General features: G+C 44.8%; 1 protein-coding gene and 2 long non-coding RNA genes across 6 annotated transcripts in view; 1 reads left to right on the forward strand and 2 right to left on the reverse strand.

Moving 5' to 3' along the window:
* The window catches only part of LOC310696116, a 158,831-nt gene that overhangs the window by 109,437 nt on the left and 30,450 nt on the right, over positions 1–18,944 (reverse strand). The gene's annotated exons all lie outside the window — the stretch shown is intronic.
* Positions 1–18,944, forward strand: part of ZBTB16 (zinc finger and BTB domain containing 16) — a 192,911-nt gene that overhangs the window by 80,674 nt on the left and 93,293 nt on the right. For all 4 annotated transcript variants that reach the window (XM_083481018.1, XM_083481019.1, XM_083481017.1 and 1 more), the window contains exon 3: positions 239–336. In XM_083481018.1, coding sequence (XP_083337144.1) covers positions 239–336 — 98 coding nt within the window. The remainder of the gene's footprint in view (positions 1–238; positions 337–18,944) is intronic.
* LOC310696104 lies at positions 8,360–13,987 on the reverse strand. The gene is made up of 3 exons (XR_014520427.1): positions 13,949–13,987; positions 12,037–12,411; positions 8,360–9,084 (listed from the first exon to the last, which is right to left on the reverse strand). It is a non-coding gene; the product is annotated as an uncharacterized lncRNA (long non-coding RNA).

The following is an 18,944-nucleotide window of genomic DNA, read 5'->3' on the forward strand; positions in this document are numbered from 1 at the left end:
TATGACAACAAGCTTATGTGGTTGTTTAAAAAATCCCCTGCTTAACCCTCCCAGTTAAATATAATATCTTTCCTGTGATTCTTAACTGATGAGAATCTGTCAGTAACAGTAGCTTTTGTGAAACATCCCCATGGGTTAAGGGCTGGTGTTTAAAAATAAATTCTTTCCACCCCGGCACTCGAAATCTCTGAGCATACCAAGAGGACTCACTTTCCACCCATCTTTTGCCTTTCTGTAGGAAACTGCACAGTGGGATGAAGACTTATGGGTGTGAATTGTGCGGGAAAAGATTCCTTGACAGCCTGCGGCTCCGGATGCACTTATTGGCTCATTCAGGTAAGTTTGGAAAAATGGGGGGGGGGCATTCCTTCCTCCCATACACTTTCCAGGTTAATGGTATTTTAGCTCAATCAGGATTGGAATATGCTGAAACTCTATCGTCATCACCCTCATCATATTGAGTTTAGAGCATACAAGAAGATGAATACATAGGTCCAAAATAGATGTCAATGCATTTCATGTTATGTCACTCCCTCCTTATAAATAGTGACTGGTGTGTGTGTGTGTGTGAGGCAGGACTTGTTCCAAAAGAGAGACAAAGTTGGGAGAAATGTGTATTTTAAAATTGGTTGCAATCCTCTCAGTTTCACATATCCCTTCATCATGGAGAACATTTGTTGTTTGTTATTGTTTAGTCATTTAGTTGTGTTTGACACTTTGTGACCAGGCACTCCTGTCTTCCACTGCCTCCCGCAGTTTGGTCAAACGCATGCTGGTAGCTTCGAGAACACTGTCCAACCATCTCATCCTCTGTCGTTCCCTTCTCCTTGCGCCCTCCATCTTTCCCAACATCAGGGTCTTTTCCAGGGAGTCTTCTCTTCTCAGGAGGTGGCCAAAGTATTGGAGCCTCAGCTTCAGGATCTGTCCTTCCAGTGAGCACTCTGTGTTCCACGGAGAACATAGAATGAATCAAATCACAGGTGTGTGTAGAACAAGGTTTTACAAAGCCACCAAACTGAGCTGTTTGCTGACAATTGGCCCTCTTTGCTGTTAACCTGTGACCCAACTTGTTCCCTTTTCATCCCTGTGAAATATTGCTCTGGTCTGCCTGTTGAGGATCTTTGTGTGATAACGGAAAGCTCACATACCTGGTCACCAGCCTGAGTTAGGTCCCAACTTGTAAGAACAGAACAGCTTTTCTTATTTTGCATAGATTATTTTGTGTCTGCAGCTTGCTGTGTGGGCTGTTAGGCCAGTACTATTATTATTATTATTATTATTTTAAAAAAATAGTTTTGCAGTTTAAAAATTTACAATCAATTATCCAACAACATGAAACCAAGATTCCAAAGAATCTCCTGTACTTCTCTCCTCCCCTTTGTGGGTCTGTTTGTTAACAATTTCCTCCTGCATCTTTTATAATAATCCAAATATTTTTCGTCTCTGTTATATCCAAAATTCAACATTAAACTACAAGTGTTATTCCAATCCAACTAATGATTTTAGCTGTTTATGATGGTTTTTAAGATAAATTATGTAATTTCCCCATTCCTTATTAAAATGTTGGCCTTCCTGATCTCTGATTCTTCTGGTCATTTTTGCCATTTTGGCATAGTCCATCAACTTAATCCACCATTCTTCTCTGGTAGGGACTTTGTCTTCTTTCCATCTCTGGGCCATTAACATCCAGACAGCTATGGTCTGAAGATCTTTGCCACGTATTGTCAACTCAACCAATTAACCATCAACCATGCTAAATCTAAGATCCTGATTTTCGCCAGAAGTCGGAGATTATACGAATGGAAGCTTGGTGGAGCAAAAATAGAGCAAGTCCTAAAATTTCAATACCTAGGAGTTATTTTTCAACACAATTTGGGGTGGAAAGCACAAATTCAACACCTCCTTAACAAGGCCAAAACTCTGTCATATGCGCTCCTCCGATTTTTCTTTTCGGATGGAGCTTTGCATGTTCCCTCGGCCCTAAAGGTGTTCAAGGCAAAAGTGGTACCCGTGCTTGCTTATGCTGCCCCGCTCTGGGCCGTGATGACAGACCTTGCTCCTCTTGAGACTCTGCAAAACCAATTCCTACGTCGGCTCCTAATGCTCCCCCTGTGCGTAAGCAACGCAGCCATGCGACTAGAATTGAAGATCGCATCCTTAGAAACTTGCCTGTGGAAGCAAGTCTTCAATTATTGGTTATCATTGTGGCATAGATTACCAGACCATTACCTTGTCCAATGCTTATGGCGAGATGAATTCTCCAGCCTTTGGACTAGTAGAATTCATGCCAAACTCCTGAGCTATGGAATCTCTCCCTTAGATTCCCTAAAACTAGATCAAATCACTGCTCAAAGACTGATCCGCCAAAGACTGGATGACATCGATTTACAGCGAAATTATACGCTGGGGGGAGGTGTTTGTTCGCCCCAGAACATTGGTATCACTTTAACTTACCGCGTTCCATCATACCTCTCCTCCCTTTCGAATGTTGCCCATAGGCTGGCCTTCACCAAAGCGAGATTTAACGTTTTTCCCTCCAATGTCCTGAGACATAGATTCTCAAAGGGCCAAGCCTCCGCCATGTGCGAATGTGATAAGGAGACGCCAGAGTCGCTTCAGCACATTATGTTCACTTGCCCCTTATTCAAGGTGCCACGGGCAAATTTGTTGGGATCAATCATTCAGAAACTAGAGGGTACCCCACCAAAATTCCACCTTGCCCAAATCTTGCAGGATAAGGATACCCATACGACCCTGAAAGTGGCTAGGTTCCTGGTCGCTGTCCTTACCCAAAAGCACTGCCAAGGAGCACCACAAGCTAATTAAGGCGTAGTATGCCATTCCATCTTATAGTATTTTATTGTTATAGTAGTGTTTTAGCGGCTGTTTTTTTTCCCACGTGCACAAGCTGTTATTTATGTCTTGTTTTTATCTGTATGGGCCTATGGCCGTAATAAATTATTATTATTATTATTATTATTATGGTCACATACATAAATAGTCTTTTCTGCTCTGCTGGGATTTGGGCACTTGTAAGTTAGACCAATATTATCTCTGTACTGCAAATAGGCTTGGTTGAGAGAAAAATGGCAAAGCTTGCTCATGGCCAGCACAAGACTGAACCAACAGCTTTCTAGTCCATAGTGTGGTCTTGTGTCCACTTGACAACAGGCTACCAAATAATGGCAGCCATTGTGGTAGGACAAAGGATGTGCAGAAGTTCAACTCCTTGGCCTCTAGAAGCTGTGGTCTCCTTCCCTCCTGAGAGTTTTCCATACACCAGAAACATACTTCTAATGATTGCCATTGGAGTTAGGGACCTCCTGGTTTAAATGCATACCAATTCAGACCATGAGCCACGCTTCAGACTTTGCCCTGTTGAAGAGTACAAACTACAATTTCTCAATGATTTCCCAGCCATTAAAACCAATTGGTTACACTTTGTCAGAGGTCCTCAGAGCCAGGTCTTGCCGTTCTGAATGGTTTTCCTTGGCTCCTTGATACTGCAGGTGCTTAAGCACAGCCCTGGAGCGGCAGACTTTGAATCCCAAGTGGCTGATTACTATTCCATCCTTCCAGGATGGACAGACATGGCTCCCCCTATTTCACCCGTCTTTGTCTCCACCAACACGTTCTGCATTTCTGTGTATGTGTTGCGAAAGCTGCATTCTCTGAGCAACCACTGGAGTTGCATTAGTAAAACTGTTGCAGAATTAGGCACTCGCTTCCTGTAATGAATCTCACGATTGGGCTCAAATTATGCAGCCTCCTTAATTAAATGGCTATCGAGGGGCTGGAATGCTAAGTGGGAGGCTTGGTACCCTGAAAGTTAATTCAGTCCTAAACTTACTTGCAGGAGGAACTCAGTGTACAACCATCCCATATACTCAGTTCTCTGAATGGTGCTCCTTACATAGCTTATGTGTCCCAAGCTTTGCAGAAAGGGGGTGGTATTTAAGCAAGAGAACTGAAGTGGCAGGGGGGACCGTCCAATCAGGACAAAGCATGCTCAGTGATGGCAGCATACCGCCTTGACTATTGTGGCTGGCTGGGTGGGAGTCTCTCTCACATGATTTTGATGGTGTGATGATTTTGGGGCTCAAAGGTTTGGAGGTCCACACTGGGACCCTTTCTTGAATGGACTCACCTCCTCACACACAAAGGCACATGCCCTGGTGTAGCCTTTGTGCAGAGAGAGAGAAATCTGCCACATTCTGTTTCTCTCAGTTTTTCAGTTTTTCCTAATCTTAAAATCAGCATTTCACATTCCTGCATTGATTTGGCATTCTTCTTTTAACATTATAAAATTCATCGTGAAAATTCATCAGCATCTTGATCCTAACCCCACCCACCATGTTTTTACATGCAGTTTTGACTAATATACATTTTTGAAATTTTTCCCTAAACAAATGCATTTTATGCCCCCTTTCTTCTAATACGTATACACATTTTTGCACATATTCTTTGCTTGGAAAACAGCATTGCAAAATTCGGAGAAGTGTAGATTTCAAAGGATGGCAGTGTTTTGGTTCTTGGTTCGAGATGTGCCGATTAGGTAAAAGGTAAAGGGACCCCTGACCATTAGGTCCAGTCATGGCCAACTCTGGGGTTGCGGCGCTCATCTCGCTTTATTGGCTGAGGGAGCCGGCGTACAGCTTCCGGGTCACGTGGCCAGCATGACTAAGCCACTTCTGGCGAACCAGAGCAGTGCATGGAAATGCCGTTTACCTTCCCACCTATTTATCTACTTGCACTTTGATGTGCTTTTGAACTGCTAGGTTGGCAGGAGGCAGATTAGGTAGTTTCTCATTAAAATTCAGAAAGCTAACGAGCCCCCTCCTGCCCACCACAAATTTGTTCCTCACCCTCAACTGCTGTGCATTCATTCACCATATTATTTTTGAGTCCTAGCTACACAGCAGCTAGGGAGAAAGGGAGAAGGCGAGCCCTCTGCATCTCTCTCCTGGCTCGCTTGCTTAGAAGAGATAGGTGAACAGGTGATAGCAGCAAGAGGCAGCAGCAGAAGCAAGGCCTGGGGGCTCCAAAGGCTGGTTGTGGACTCACTGCTGCAGTGCGGACCTTGGCGATTGCCCAGTTACGCTGATTCCTGATACTAGCCTTGGACACAGATAAGGCTCTCCTACCATGTCCCAGTTGTTAGCTTCTGGAGTATTTACAGTCTGGTCCTCACTGTAATCATGGGAAGGAAGCAACAGTTGCAGGGTGTTCACAGAGATTTGCATGTATTTATTTAACAAAATTTAGATACTGCTTGCTGGAACAAAAGACCTCTGAGTGGCTCACAACAGACGGTCTAAAATCTTCCTTTAAAACACTAATTTAAAAGCAGGTTACAATTTGTAAAAAAAAAACCCAACCCTTTAAATATAAAATAAAACCAGTAATTTTAAAACACTTTATAACTATTAAACTCTCATGTCAAAATTCTGTGCTAAAATTATATGCCTGGGTAGGCTTGATGGACCAAAAATGGTTTCGGAAGGTGCTGTAAACAACTCAGTTGTTGATTGCCTTGCTGTCAAAGGGCAGAAGCTGAGCATGATGGGAAACTGCAGCCTTAGAACAGAGGAAGCAAGGGAGATGCCTTGGTCCAATCTAGCTCTCTCTCCACTGAGAGGCAGTGGCTCTCCAGGGTTTCAGACGAGGGTCTGTGCAGCTTTACAGGAATAATAATAATAATAATAATAATAATAATAATAATAATAATAATAATTTATTTGTACCCTGCCCATCTGGCTGGGTCTTCCCAGCCACTCTGGGCGGCTTCCAACAAAGATTAAAAATACATTTAAATGTCACACATTAAAAACTTTCCTAAACAGGGCTGCCTTCAGCTGTCTTCTAAAAGTCAGATAGTTGTTTGTTTCCTTGACATCTGATGGGAGGGCGTTCCACAGGCTGGGCGCCACTACCGAGAAGGCCCTCTGCCTGGTTCCCAGTAACTTTGCTTCTCACAGTGAGGGAACTGCCAGAAGGCCCTCAGAGCTGGACCTCAGTGTCCGGGCAGAACGATGCGGGTGGAGATGCTCCTTCAGGTATACTGGGCCGAGGCCGTTTAGGACCTCAAAGGTCAGCACCAACACTTTGAATTGTGATCAGAAACATACTGGAAGCCAGGGATTGAAACTAAGTCCTTCTGTGTGCAAGGCAGATGCTCTACCACTGAGGAAATATAGGAATATATTCCAAGGGAAGCTTCATCCCTCCAGCAGAGCTCCACATTTCCACCCAGCGAAAACTTCTCTGTAGGTATAAAAAGAACTTTCAACCTACGTTTGAGGGTGATAAGAGGGTGGGCAAAAGTCTGTTCCTTCTTTCAGTTTTTCCTGGAGTCAGGTGGGTTAATTCTGACAGGTGACAAAATATGCCAGGGTTGCTGAAGCTCCGTGTGTTCCCTGGGAAATTTTTCGGAATGGGGGATGTCAGTTGCCACAATAAATTGTGGGGGGATTTCAGTTGTGTTGGGGAGAGGTTAATTGGGGGACATTTGCACCTCCTGAAATTAAGCCCTACCTCTGAAAATAACCGGAATGTAGCTGTCCACTTTTATATCCTGTTTACAGGGCCAAAAAATTATGGAGAGGAAGTATATGGTTTCAGCACAAATGCAAATCTATCTATCATCTATCTATTTATCATCTATCTATCATCTATCATCTATCTATCTATCATCTATCTATCTATCTATATTTATATCTATCTATCTATCTATCTATCTATCTATCTATCATCTGTCTATCTATATCTATATCTATCTATCATCTATCTATCTATCTATCTATCTATCTATCTATCTATCATCTATCTATCTATCTATCATCTATCTATCTATCTATCTATCTATCTATCTATCATCTATCTATCTATCTATCTATCTATCTATCTATCATCTATCTATCTATCTATCTATCTATCTATCTATCTATCTATCTATGTGAAACATTGCAAATGCACCGTTCATTGTAAGTTCTCAAAGTGAGGTGCAGTGCAAATCACAGTTCCCAAAATCTCCAAACCGGTGAAACAATCAAACCATACACAATTTAGGTAAAATAACAGGTAAAAAATACAGTTCAAGCCTTAAAACTTCAAAACTTGGAAATAAAAACTGCAGCGCAAAGCAGTTTCCTTCCACATGGAAGGGTTAGCATCCAGTAAATGCCCAGCCAAATAACTAGGTCTTTACCTGATACTGAAACGGACCGGGATGAGTGTCAGTGGCAAATATGCTTCAGGGATGGAGGGGTTTCCAGGCACAAGGTGCCACTGAACATAAGGCCCTTCCTTGCCTCACCTCAAATGCGCGCCTGCCCATGGCAGAGTGTCAAGGAGGAACTCCCTGCACATTTTCAGCCAGTGAGGGGGTCTTGCTTCAGATATTTGACTCCCAGGACATTTAGACCTTTATAGGTTAGCCCCATCACCTTGAAGTAAAGGTAAAGGGACCCCTGGCCATTAGGTCCAGTGGTGGCCAACTCTAGGGTTGTGGCGCTCATCTCACTTTATTGGCCGAGAGAGCTGGTGTACAGCTTCTGGGTCATGTGGCCAGCATGACCAAGCCGCTTCTGGCGAACCAGAGCAGTGCACGGAAACGCCGTTTACCTTCCCGCTGGAGCGGTACCTATTTATCTACTTGCACTTTGACGTGCTTTCGACCTGTTAGGTTGGCAGAAGCAGGGACCGAGCAACAGAAGCTCACCCCGTCACGGGGATTCGAACCACTGACCTTCTGATCAGCAAGTCCTAGGCTCTGTGGTTTAACCCACAGCGCCACCCGCATCCCCTCATTACCTTGAAACCAGACCCCAAATCCAGCTTTTGAGTCCATGCAAGCAGCGGGCTGCCTGAATAGATCATGTTAGGAAACAAGATATGCAGAATTCATGTTTTGTGTTCATGCGTGCATTCAAGAGAGAGTGGTGTGTGTGTGTGTGTGTGTTTGTGTGTGTGTTTGTGTGTGTTTGTGTGTGAATATTCTGTAACCACCGAATACCCGTATTGCAAAACCAGGTTCGGCCAAACCTGCCGGCGATTCCCCAGCGTCCCATCGCGCTGTCCGGCGGTGGGGACAGCACAGTGTCGGCCCGTGTGGAGAGAGCGCTCTGCTGCCTCTCAGCTGTGTTTTCCCTTCCCCTCCCTCCCTCCCTCTCCTCTCTGGCGCACGCTGCCTCTGTTTGTTGTTGTCGTTTTGGCCCAGTGCCAGCAGCTGGCTGGCTGGCTGCCTGCTTTGCGGGTACAGTATGTACAGTGAGCGTCGAGCCAAGTTTGTCATCATGAAAGGTTTTTTTTTTCCCCTTTCCTGCCTGCCTGGGTGGGAGGGAGGGAGGAGCTGCTCTGGTGCTCGAAAACAACCGCGTTAAATTCCAGGGCTGTTGTTTATGAAAGCTACCGGCACCCCCTTGGGCTGTTTTATTCCAACTTTCTCTGCCCCCACCCTCCTTTTCTTGCTCTCCCTCCATCCCCAGATAAGCTTACACTGATTTGACTGAATGAAGGCCTCCTCTTAACACTGGAACAATGGATTGTTTTTTTTAAAACCTGTTTCTTTCTCTCTTTTTCTCTCTCTCTCTCTCTCTCGGATAAATTCACAACTTGTTTAATTAGAAATTGACTCCCTAGGTGGACCAGCCAGCCCCCCTATCTGCTGTTTGTCCCATTTCCCACCCCTGCCTGCACTTAACATGTTTTGTAGTATTTGGCTATATCGTTGTAAAACCTCAGGCTTAATTGAAGTTAGAGCCGCGTGTGTGTGGCGTTTTTTAATTTCACTTTGGATGCGCGTTAACTAATCAAGTGTTTACGAGCGATACCTGATGATAGAGGGTTTTTTATTTTAAGAAATCAATTAACAAACGATAAACCCTCGCATTAAATAACAGGATTGATCAGGGCAGCCCCTGTTCCCGTGTGCCCTATGGAGGTCAGGGCTGCTGCGCTGCCATCAGAAATGTGTGTATCTTTGTATTGTGCACTGGAGGACTGAAATCCTTGTTCTGGGCCTCTTCTCACCACTCTCTGAGTCTCTGTCCACCAGAAATGCAGCCACCCACAAATGGACCAGCCCTAAAGAGAGAGAAAGTGATGAGATTCCTGGTGGGGCATATCCAGGTACAGCTGGGATTTGTCTCCCATATGAAACCCTGGAGTGCAGCTGTAATACTGCAATACTGAGCTTGATGCACCAAGGACCTGACGTGGTATATAAGGCATCTTCCTGTGCTCCTAAGAATGGCTCAGCTTTGACCAGGGTGGATTTGATTTAAATCAAGTTGATTGAAATCACTAGTCAGTAAGACTTTATTTATTTATTTATTTGCAGAAAGACTAATTCTTGCTGGTATAATTTTAATATTTGCAACCAGAGGAAGGTTTCATTTTTGGAATAATAAATTTTCAGAGTGGTTTTTTTTTACAGTTATATCAAAAATTACAAGATTTGGTTATACTATTAAAATACATAGACCGATAATTATGAAATTATTGGGAGGTTTAATAAGTTAACCATTAATATTTGGAGAACTTTTCTGCTGTACTTTATTGGAAGGAGAAAAAAATAATAATTTCCTTAATAACAATTTAAATAATTTATTTAACTAAACAGGCACGTCCAACTCCCATGATACTGTGATCTACTCCCAGTATAAAAAAAAACTGGCAGTGATCTACCCATTGTCATTGGAGGGAGGAGGAGCGTGCATGGGTTGGGTGGATTTCCCAGAGTTGTTGAGCCATTTTGGGGGGAGGATTGCACAGAGTTTCTAAGCTCCCCCCCCCCATAACTTTTTGCACTTGATAACGATCCCGCGATCTAACAGGATCAGCTGGGGATCTACCGGTAGATCACAACCTACTGGTTGGACATCCCTGAACTAAAACAATAACATTATAGCATATGTATCCATGTTTGTTAGCTGATGTGGTTAAACATTTGGGGGGGGGAACCCTGAGTTTTAGCACACATGAAAAACTTAAAACAAATCCTTATTTCCTAATGAATGTCCTTTTGAGTATAATGTAACTTAAATAGAAAGCTATCTTTAGAAAGATTTTTCCTACAAAAGCATTTTATTTTAAAAATGCAATTTAAATTTTAAAAATCTGATTTATATATGTATATATTTTAAAAAATTAAATCTTTGATTTTTATCCACCCTGGCTTTGACTAGGATTGTGGGTGTGCGGTGGAGAAGCAACCTGATAGTTTTATCTGGGATAATGTGATGGTTTGGGTTCATCCCTAGGTTTCAGTCGTCATGGTTTTAGAGCCAAGAAATCTTCCCCAAATCAGATTGGCAGTGAATGTGATCTTAGCAACACAGTTTTGCAGAACTGAAAGGGGGGATGTGGTTGGAGAAGGGAGGAAAAGGGGACGATAATGCAAAGAGGAAACAATATTTCTGCTAACACCCTCGTCTGATGGCTCCCCACCCTGATCCATCTAGGGAAACCTGACCACAGATCATTTGTCGGATTGGGAACCAGGAGGGTAAATCAGAAACACACTTCCAGATTATTTCTGAGTGAATCTTAGGAAAGCAGAAGAGATGGGGCAGTGCAGTGGCTAACCAGGTCCCTTGAAAGCAAGAGATCTCCACTGAGCCATAGCAGCTAAGAGCCCTTGCTAACCCTTCACCCTCTTCTTCCAACAGTTTCTCTAATCCACTCTTAAACTATGTAGGTGCATAAGCAAAATCCCTACTGGGCCCCAGGTATGGATTCTTCTATCTCCCTTTCAATTTCCTTTGATCTTATGAGTGGGCTGGTGTAGCTTGCTGTTCAGAATGCTCTCAAGGGGTGTTTTCCACCCACTTCCACTACCAGAGGATCATGCCCAAAGCAAAGTCCTAAAAATGAAGAGGTCTTTTTGGTGATGGCTCCCTGTCTATGCAATGCTCACCCCAGGGAGGCTCGCCTGGCAACAACAGCCAAACTAATAGGTTCTCTTCTTCCCGGCATTTGAGTGTTGTTTCTTTTCCTGCCAGCCGTTGTTTATCCTCTCCTCTTTTTTGTTGATTATACCCATGTTAGGTAGTGGTGAGCTTGTTGTTATGGTTTGACTGCTTTGTTTTTTTAATTATTTTGTTTTCCTCTGTTGGGTCGTGCATTTGCTTGCATTTGTACGTTTGCTTGAAACGCTTGTGCAAAGCAGATAATGAGCTGAATAATATTTAGAAATAATAATAATGTCATTTTTGCATATGGTGCCTTTGTAAGGCACTGCTTTGTAAAGCAGTGTTGCGAAATGTTGTACCAAGTGGCATAAAGATCAACACTCACGGTGCCACTCTTCAATAAAACCACTCCATCATTGTCCTTTCTGTCTATAGTTTTGTGTGGGTGTGCTTTCTCATGGCAGTGTTTATAGCAACCATTGCAACTATAGGTACCCAAAGCATACAAACCCTATTTGTTAACATAGGCATGGAACACATGGGGCAGTGGCATATGGTAAAAATGGAATGTTCCTAAGGCACTGAGAGGTAACTACAAACTCTGGATCCAACTCAGATTGGCCACACCTTCTGCCTCCTAACTCACCCGTGTGACCCTTTTGCTTTGGGCAGAGAGGAGCAGACTAGTGTGCCGGGATAAGGAACCCAAGATACCCATCTCTGCTCCGGTTCCTCAACGAGGGTTATTTTGGCAATTGCAGAGATGGGTTGAGGATGGGTTTCAGGTGAATGAGAGTGGCAGCAATCCATGCTCCTTACAGATCTTCCCAACCCGTCATATGCCCTCATCAATGTGGCAGGGCATTTCTGCTCCCAGTGAGCAGGGCTGCAAAGGCAAACTCTGAAGCTGGGTTGTACGTTGATGACCCAAGTCTTGCCACCATGAGTGAGTTGCCATCAGCGTCCCCCAAGATCCACAGATCTTATGCCATTTTGAAAGTGGAGGATGCTTTTTAACGCCTCCCAAATTATGATAGATCTATATAGCACCTTGAGTGTCCATGGTACCTGTTGATCTGATGACATAAGTAAATGGAGAAGTCCCTCACCATAGAAGTCTCACCTTTTAGCTCATTCTGGGTCTGTTGTTGTTTATATGAACAGTCAACTTCAAGCAACCTTTGCACCATGACTGCTGGAGCAATATACTGGGTGCAATTGAAATTTGGGGTCCCGGGGGGGTCTGTCCTCTTGTCACCCACTTCCTCTTTCTTCATGAGAGCCTTGAAAGGGAGAAGCTGCCTTCCTTTCCCTTCCCTCTGATGTCTATGTCTCCGTGAAGGGAAGGTGAGGCAGTGCCGGCTATTCAACTTCAGCTTCTTGTGTGACAAGAACAGAGAAGTGTCCTGCTGGAGACAGACGGGTGGATTTGGCAGCCTGGTGCAGATGAGGCTGCTGAACAAGGGGTGGCAAAATGCACTGGATAACAAAAGAAGACCTAAATGGGGGGAACAGCAACCAAACAGTTACCAGCAGTCCTCCTTAGCCAGCTTATTTTGATGCAAGGCCTCAGATGCAACCCTATCTAACACCCTAAGTCTTGCTTCCCTCCAATAATAATCAGGACTATCTTCTTGCTACCCAGTTGCAACCTTTTTAACCAAAGCCTGTGTGCTTCAGAAATGAGGAGAATTCATGGGGAATGAGTTTATTGGCCTCCTTTCCTTCTCCACCCTCCTGCCTCTTGTTCTTCCTGCCACTGGACTCCGTACTTTCTCATTTTTCTGCTCCTGCACCTGGCACCCTTTCCACCCACAATATCCAGTGCCTTGCCTCTATTCTACTCCACTTCCCTTAGTCAAACAAGTTTCCCACATCATTCAAAGAATCGGCACGGTGTGTCAATATTCTTGTGCTTTCTTTTCCCCCATAAGCAGTGAGACTGTTTATGAATATTCCATGGTATCCACTCAGCCCTCCTGTAACATGAGTCATTTGGCATTGGTCTCTCCCTCCCTTCCTTTCACTGTTGCCCTCAAAGACTTATTTTCAACTAGTTCTAGGGACACCTTTAAAAATCTTTTCCTCTAGATCAGAGTGGCTGATCTGGGGCCCTCCAGATGTTCACAGAATTGGAAGGCTCGTCTATTCCAATCCCCTGCAATGCAGAAATATTTCATCTATCATGGGGCTCGAACTCACAATCCTGAGCTTAAGAGTCTCATGCTCTACCAACTGAGCTATCCCAGTTGGCCTCCAGTTCCCAGCATCCTTGGCCACTGCCCACGCTGGCTGGGACTAGTGGGAGTTGGAGCCGAACAACAGGAGGCCATCACCTACTCTAAGTTGCCTCCATTCAATGTCCGTCATGCTGAGAGCAGACCCATTGAAGCCAACAGGCATAGCTGACTTCAGTCCCCTAATTCCAGTAGGTCTACTCTGAGTAAAAGTGAGTTGGATGCAACCCAAAGGAGCGGGCTTTTTAAAGAGCAAGAGGAAAAGGAAGTGCTCATGTTGTTCCAGAGTCTCTCTAAAAAAACCCCCACTCTCTTCCTTTTCTTCCCTCCCCTTCTCGCCGCCTCGAGTTTTGGCCGCCATCCCGAATTTATTCCCAGAGTGATGTCATCGGCTTGCTGGCAGGGTCTGGATGTTCTGCCAGCATTCCAGAGAGTTTATGATCACTGGCAGATGCGGCTCCAAGAACACACTGTACCCAGAGCAGAAATTAATGCAGGCTTGAGTGCCGTCCAACCCAAGAGAAGGGGGGGGGGAGAGAGAGAGAGAAAGAAAACACAAACTGTTTAATGCTGTTTATAAATTATACACTTGCTGATGAAAAATACATTTCTTTCTCTCTCCCCCACTCCGCCTTCCTGCCTTTCAACCCCCCCCCCCAGCTTTCAGAGTTTAAGCTGACTAGAATAATATGGTTTTGCGTCTGAGCTCCTGTTCTGGCAAAGATCTTCGCTGCTGCTGCTGCAGCCAGCCAGCATGTTTCCCTCCCCTCCCGCACCCCCACCCCCAGCAACCTTTACCTGATGAAATACATTTTATTTCTCAGCACTCCTGTTTGCCTGTCTCTCGTTCTTGTTTTTAAAGCTCCCTTCCGTTCCGCTATTTACGGCGTTCTGACGAGAGCCCCCCTCCCCCCCCCGGCCGTGCACCAAAGATGATGCCAAGAGACCCTTCTGAAAGCCAATAAGTCATGGATTATTTTTGTCCGGTGCCGTTGTCGGTTCTGCGAACTGCATGGGTTCTCCACCCTCTGGCCAGCCCTTCGTGTTTTCATTTCATTTCTTTTTTTTAAAAAAAGCTGGTAGACCTCTGCACGAGATGGAGAACATTCTAAGAGTTCAACGGAGGTCACTGTATTAGAAAACACCCCTCCATCCTTCTGGGGTGATGGGTGGTGTGGAGGCAACGGGACTTCAACCATGTTTGCAGCTAGCCGTCAGCTGAAGATCAGATGATGAGCTGATTTATTTATTCAGAACCTTTGCCCTCTCCTTCCCCCTTTTGTTATTTTAATGTACGCAGTCCAAAAAAGCACACACACTATTGTTCCTCACCCCCCTCTTTTTTTTTTTTTTTTGCACGGCTTCTGTAGTTCCCCCTTCAACCCCCCCCCAACCCAACCCAACAAAAACCTGCTAATGTTTATCATTTGCCCAACAGGCTTGACAGATTTCTGCTTCCTCTCCTGCATCTCAGCTTTAAAGCCCCCTTGTTGCTAAGTAGCAGCCTCCCTGTACTGTAATGGCCTGATTGTGTATTCCGTTCAGCCCTGTATCTTATTTTTGTATGCAAGGCAAAGTGTTTTGATGGAGGACGATTGCAGGAGTGTCTGGAGGCTGTTTTGGAGTTTTATAGGCCGTACAGTACACTCTGTGCCTTCTGAAACGGAACACAGGCTGTTGGGTTTTTTGGAATGGGGTTTGTCGCCATCACCCCCATCCCACCTTCCCAGCTCAGTCTGTTGGATAGAACATTACTTCAAGGGTGGGGGAGCAGCAATTATGTAATAACCTTACTTTCTCTCTCTCTCGTGTGTGTGTGTGTGTGTGTGTGTGTGTGTGTGGTTTGGGGGTTTGTTTGTTATTTTGCTGAACCAAAATGACACATGGACCCAAAATAGATGTTCCACTCTTTCCATCCTCAGCAGTGTTCCACAGATTCACAAGCCTCTGACTGCACTCCTCATGGGAAGAGTGGCCCGGGTGCCTTTGAGCTTGCCTCCCCTGTGCTTTCCACTCCAAAATGCTGATTTCCCACCCACCCCTTCTAAAATTCCCTTTAAAGAAGCTGCCCGTTGAGCGTGCACGCCTCGCGCTCTTGTTGTCTGAAGGAAATCAAGAGGCAGAATTGATGTCTTGGTGGCGCGCTGAGAAAGCTCTCAGCCGCCCCTCACTGTCTGCTCACGGAGAGGAGGGAGGGTGAGAGGCAGAAGCCATATTATCAGTGACACCTGAGCATTCATCTGTCTTGCGGCTATTAGCATAGGGCAGGATGCTCATCGCAGTCGTGTGGATGGGCGGCGGAAAGCTGGTCCGGAGAAGAAGCGGGAGCCCTGCCTAACAACAGTCCGGTGGCAGCCATCTAGGCATTAGCAGCCACCTCAGGGGAGTCAGGAAGGCTCAGAATCCAGTCAAACATCTGCTGTAACTCAGAGGACACCAAGTGATCACAGGATGCTATCTAAAACTCTCCAGCTCCATTGCAGTCATACTCTTCATACAGCCTGCCTTTCAAGGCTGTTGTGGGGATGCTTCTGTGCTTCCAGTAGGGAGGGTGAGCCCTCTGGGTACCATTTAGAGTGGGTGGACCATCTCTTCCGGCCACAACATGGATGGGGTTTGCAGAAGACCCTGAAATAGTTATCAATGCCTGACACCAGGGCCTGCTAGATCAGTGGTAGAGCGTCTGGTCTCGCAGGTGAAGGGTCTCTGGTTCAGCTCCCGGGACCTGCCCTCCATGTCTTCCTCTGTTCCTAGAGTCTTTGTCCCCCTTGCCCAATGTGGATTTGGGGAGATGATGCCAATTACTTCTGCACCAGGATTGCAACAGTCTAGCGTGGTTTGCGTGACTGATCCTTCAGGAAGGGATTCACTTACACGGACGTTGGGAGTTTTCGGGGGCAGGCATTATATTCCTTTAATAGTCTGGCCCAGACCATTACCCTGTAGGTTTGAAAATGAAATAAGACCTCAGGTATGATGATGTCACCCTGACAGTCATGCTCCACGTAGAAGTCTGTTGTTGAACTATATGTACATTCAAAACAAAAACCAAGACACACTTTTGATGAGTATATGTGTGATAGAATTAGTAGTAGTAGTAGTAGTAATCTGAGACATGCAAAACTGGGAAGGTCTCTGTGTGTGACATTTTATCCCATCTGCTTCTTTATGCAATATGATTTTAATCATATATATGTGAAATTTGAGTGAAATTTGGGTGTAGAGGGGAGGGGGGCCTTTTCTGGGGGTGCAAGGAACAGATACACACAGAGAGAAATTAAACCAGAGCAAACCCAGTGGCTTTTTGTGGGCAACAGAAGAAACCAAGGGACTGGGGTAGAGAACAGGCTAAATTTAAAATTGTAATTGGCTGACTTCCACAAGCTTGCGGGTGTTTTAATGACTCATAATAACTTCATTTAAAACCAGCTGAGCAGAAAATAGATTGGAGAGGAGCCTGAGGCCATTATGGATTTCTGTGAGGTTTTTTTCTCTCTCTCTCTCTCTCTCTCTCTCTCTCTCTCTCTCTCTCTCCCTCTCTCCCTCTCTCCCTCTCTCCCTCTCTCTCTTTTTGTCAAGAACAGTTTTCAGCAGCCAGCAAGGGCGCTTAGAAGACTTGGCTGTTTCCCTTTCCGAGCGTTGGTGGTCTGCCCAAGAGAGATTGTATAGAATCCAGCGTTTTGTGTTTTTTTAGACTGATTAAAAATAGATGCCTCGAGGTATTATTTTAGCATCAGTGTGTGGGGAGTGTTGTTGTGTGCGCGTGTTCTCCCCCCCCCTTCCCCTTTGCACTTTTGATGTGGTAAATGGAACATAAATAAAATTGTGGTTGGGTTTTTTTTAAAAAAATGACTGAATTAATTAGGTAGTAAAGTGACGGCAATGCATAAATTTGCTTTGCCACTTTTTTTCCTTTTTTTTTTTTACAAATCCATATTTGTCTCCCTCCTCCTTCTTTTCCTCTTGCTTCCCTCCCCCAATTTTCTCATCAGTTTTAACACTCACACTATACAAATATAGCCCACGTTTTATTTTAATTAATAGCACATGGCCCTCACTGGCTAGCAGGGCAAGGGAGTATCTGGTGCCTGTGAAATTTCTGAGGATTGCAACGTCAGAAAATATGCGAGTTATGAAACTGTGGTTGGAAAAGGGGATGCTGTTTGGAGTTGTTCTGGCCCGAACTCAACAGCAGAGGTTGATGCCAAGAACGTGACTGTTCATTTTCGTGGCGCTTTCGGTGTAAACAGGCTAAATATACGGGAGAGGGGAGTGTCTCTGGGTGTGTGCCTTTATCCCCTGATCAGTTTGGGTGGTGTGGTCTATGTTTTATGCTAACGGAATGGTCATTGTTATGATGAAAAATGGGATGCAAGAAGGAAAGTTTTGAAGTCCTCACTGTGCAACCAGGGCCACATCCCAGCTCCTGCAGGGTCCCATCTAGTGGGGAAGTCACATCGCCCAGGTTCAGGCTGGAAGCACCTCACCACTAGGGGTGGAATAATAATAATAATGTTATTATTTATACCCCGCCCATCTGGCTTGGCTTCCCCAGCCACTCTGGGCAGCTCCCAACAGAAAATTAAAAGCACAATAAAACGTCAAACATTAAAAACTCCCCTAAACAGGGCTGAGGACGTTCCACAGGACGGGTGCCACTACCGAGAAGGCCCTCTGCCTGGTCCCCTGTAACTTCGCTTCTCACAGTGAGGAAACTGCCAGAAAGCCCTTGGAGCTGGACCTCAGTGTCCGGGCTGAACAATGGGGATGGAGACGCTCCTTCAGGTATACTGGGCCAAGGCCTTTTAGGGCTTTCAAGGTCTGCACCAACACTTTGAATTGTGCTTGGAAATGTACTGGGAGCCAATTGAGGTCTTTCAGTACCAGTGTTATATGGTCTTGGCAGGATCCACCCATTTCAGGTTTCTCAGTTTTCAGGCTTTGTTTCAGTTCTCCATACTTCTGCAGCCATTTGTGAATTTTTTTCCTAATCCTTATAAAATTCCTTTAGGTTTTTCGTCCGAATATCTCCTAATAAAACACATTTTTTGCTTGCAGTTTTGACTAATGTACATAGTTTAGCAAACTGTTTTCCCTCAAGCATTTTTTATATGTTAGCTCCACCAATACATTCACTTTTAGCCACAGTTTCCTCTGTTAAATGCAGTTTTGTAAACGTTGTTCGGTTAGAGAACTGCATTACAAAATTTGGAAAACTGCGAATTTCAAAGTAATTTTGGATTCTGGCTATGTTTTGGTTCTCACGCTCGTTCAGAAAATGTGAATCTTCAGCTCTTAAATATGAACTCAATTGAACTTATTCCCCATCCTAACTCACCACCACATTATTTTCTTTCTGGAACAGAAAGGTCTACCTTATACCAGGTGAGGTCTTTGCCCATCTGCCTCCCTGCATTCCACTCTGACTGGCAGCACCTATCCTAGGTCTTGGGCTGAGAGAAGTCTGGCACTAACTGCACAATCCCACCCCCACAGCTGCATAGTCTTACTCTGAGTTCATCTTCTTATCTTGCTAGTTTCTTTTGGTTTGACCAAAAAGCTCAGTTGTTAGCTCCAATCCAAATAACTTTATTGTACTAGTCATTGGCCATGACAAAGCTGAATAAAAAATGCATTTGTTAGCTGAGGAGTAAGATATTACATCACTAGAGAGCAATTGCACCCAGGAACTGTCTAGTCCCATTCATTTCTATGGGCTTGCATAAGAGAATTCATTGGGATCTTGCATCCAGATTCCAAAGCACCAGGAACCACAAGCTGCCAGCTAAATCAA

The sequence above is a fragment of the Podarcis liolepis genome (assembly GCF_965112155.1).
Source record: "Podarcis liolepis genome assembly, chromosome: 16".
NCBI lineage: Eukaryota > Metazoa > Chordata > Lepidosauria > Squamata > Lacertidae > Podarcis > Podarcis liolepis.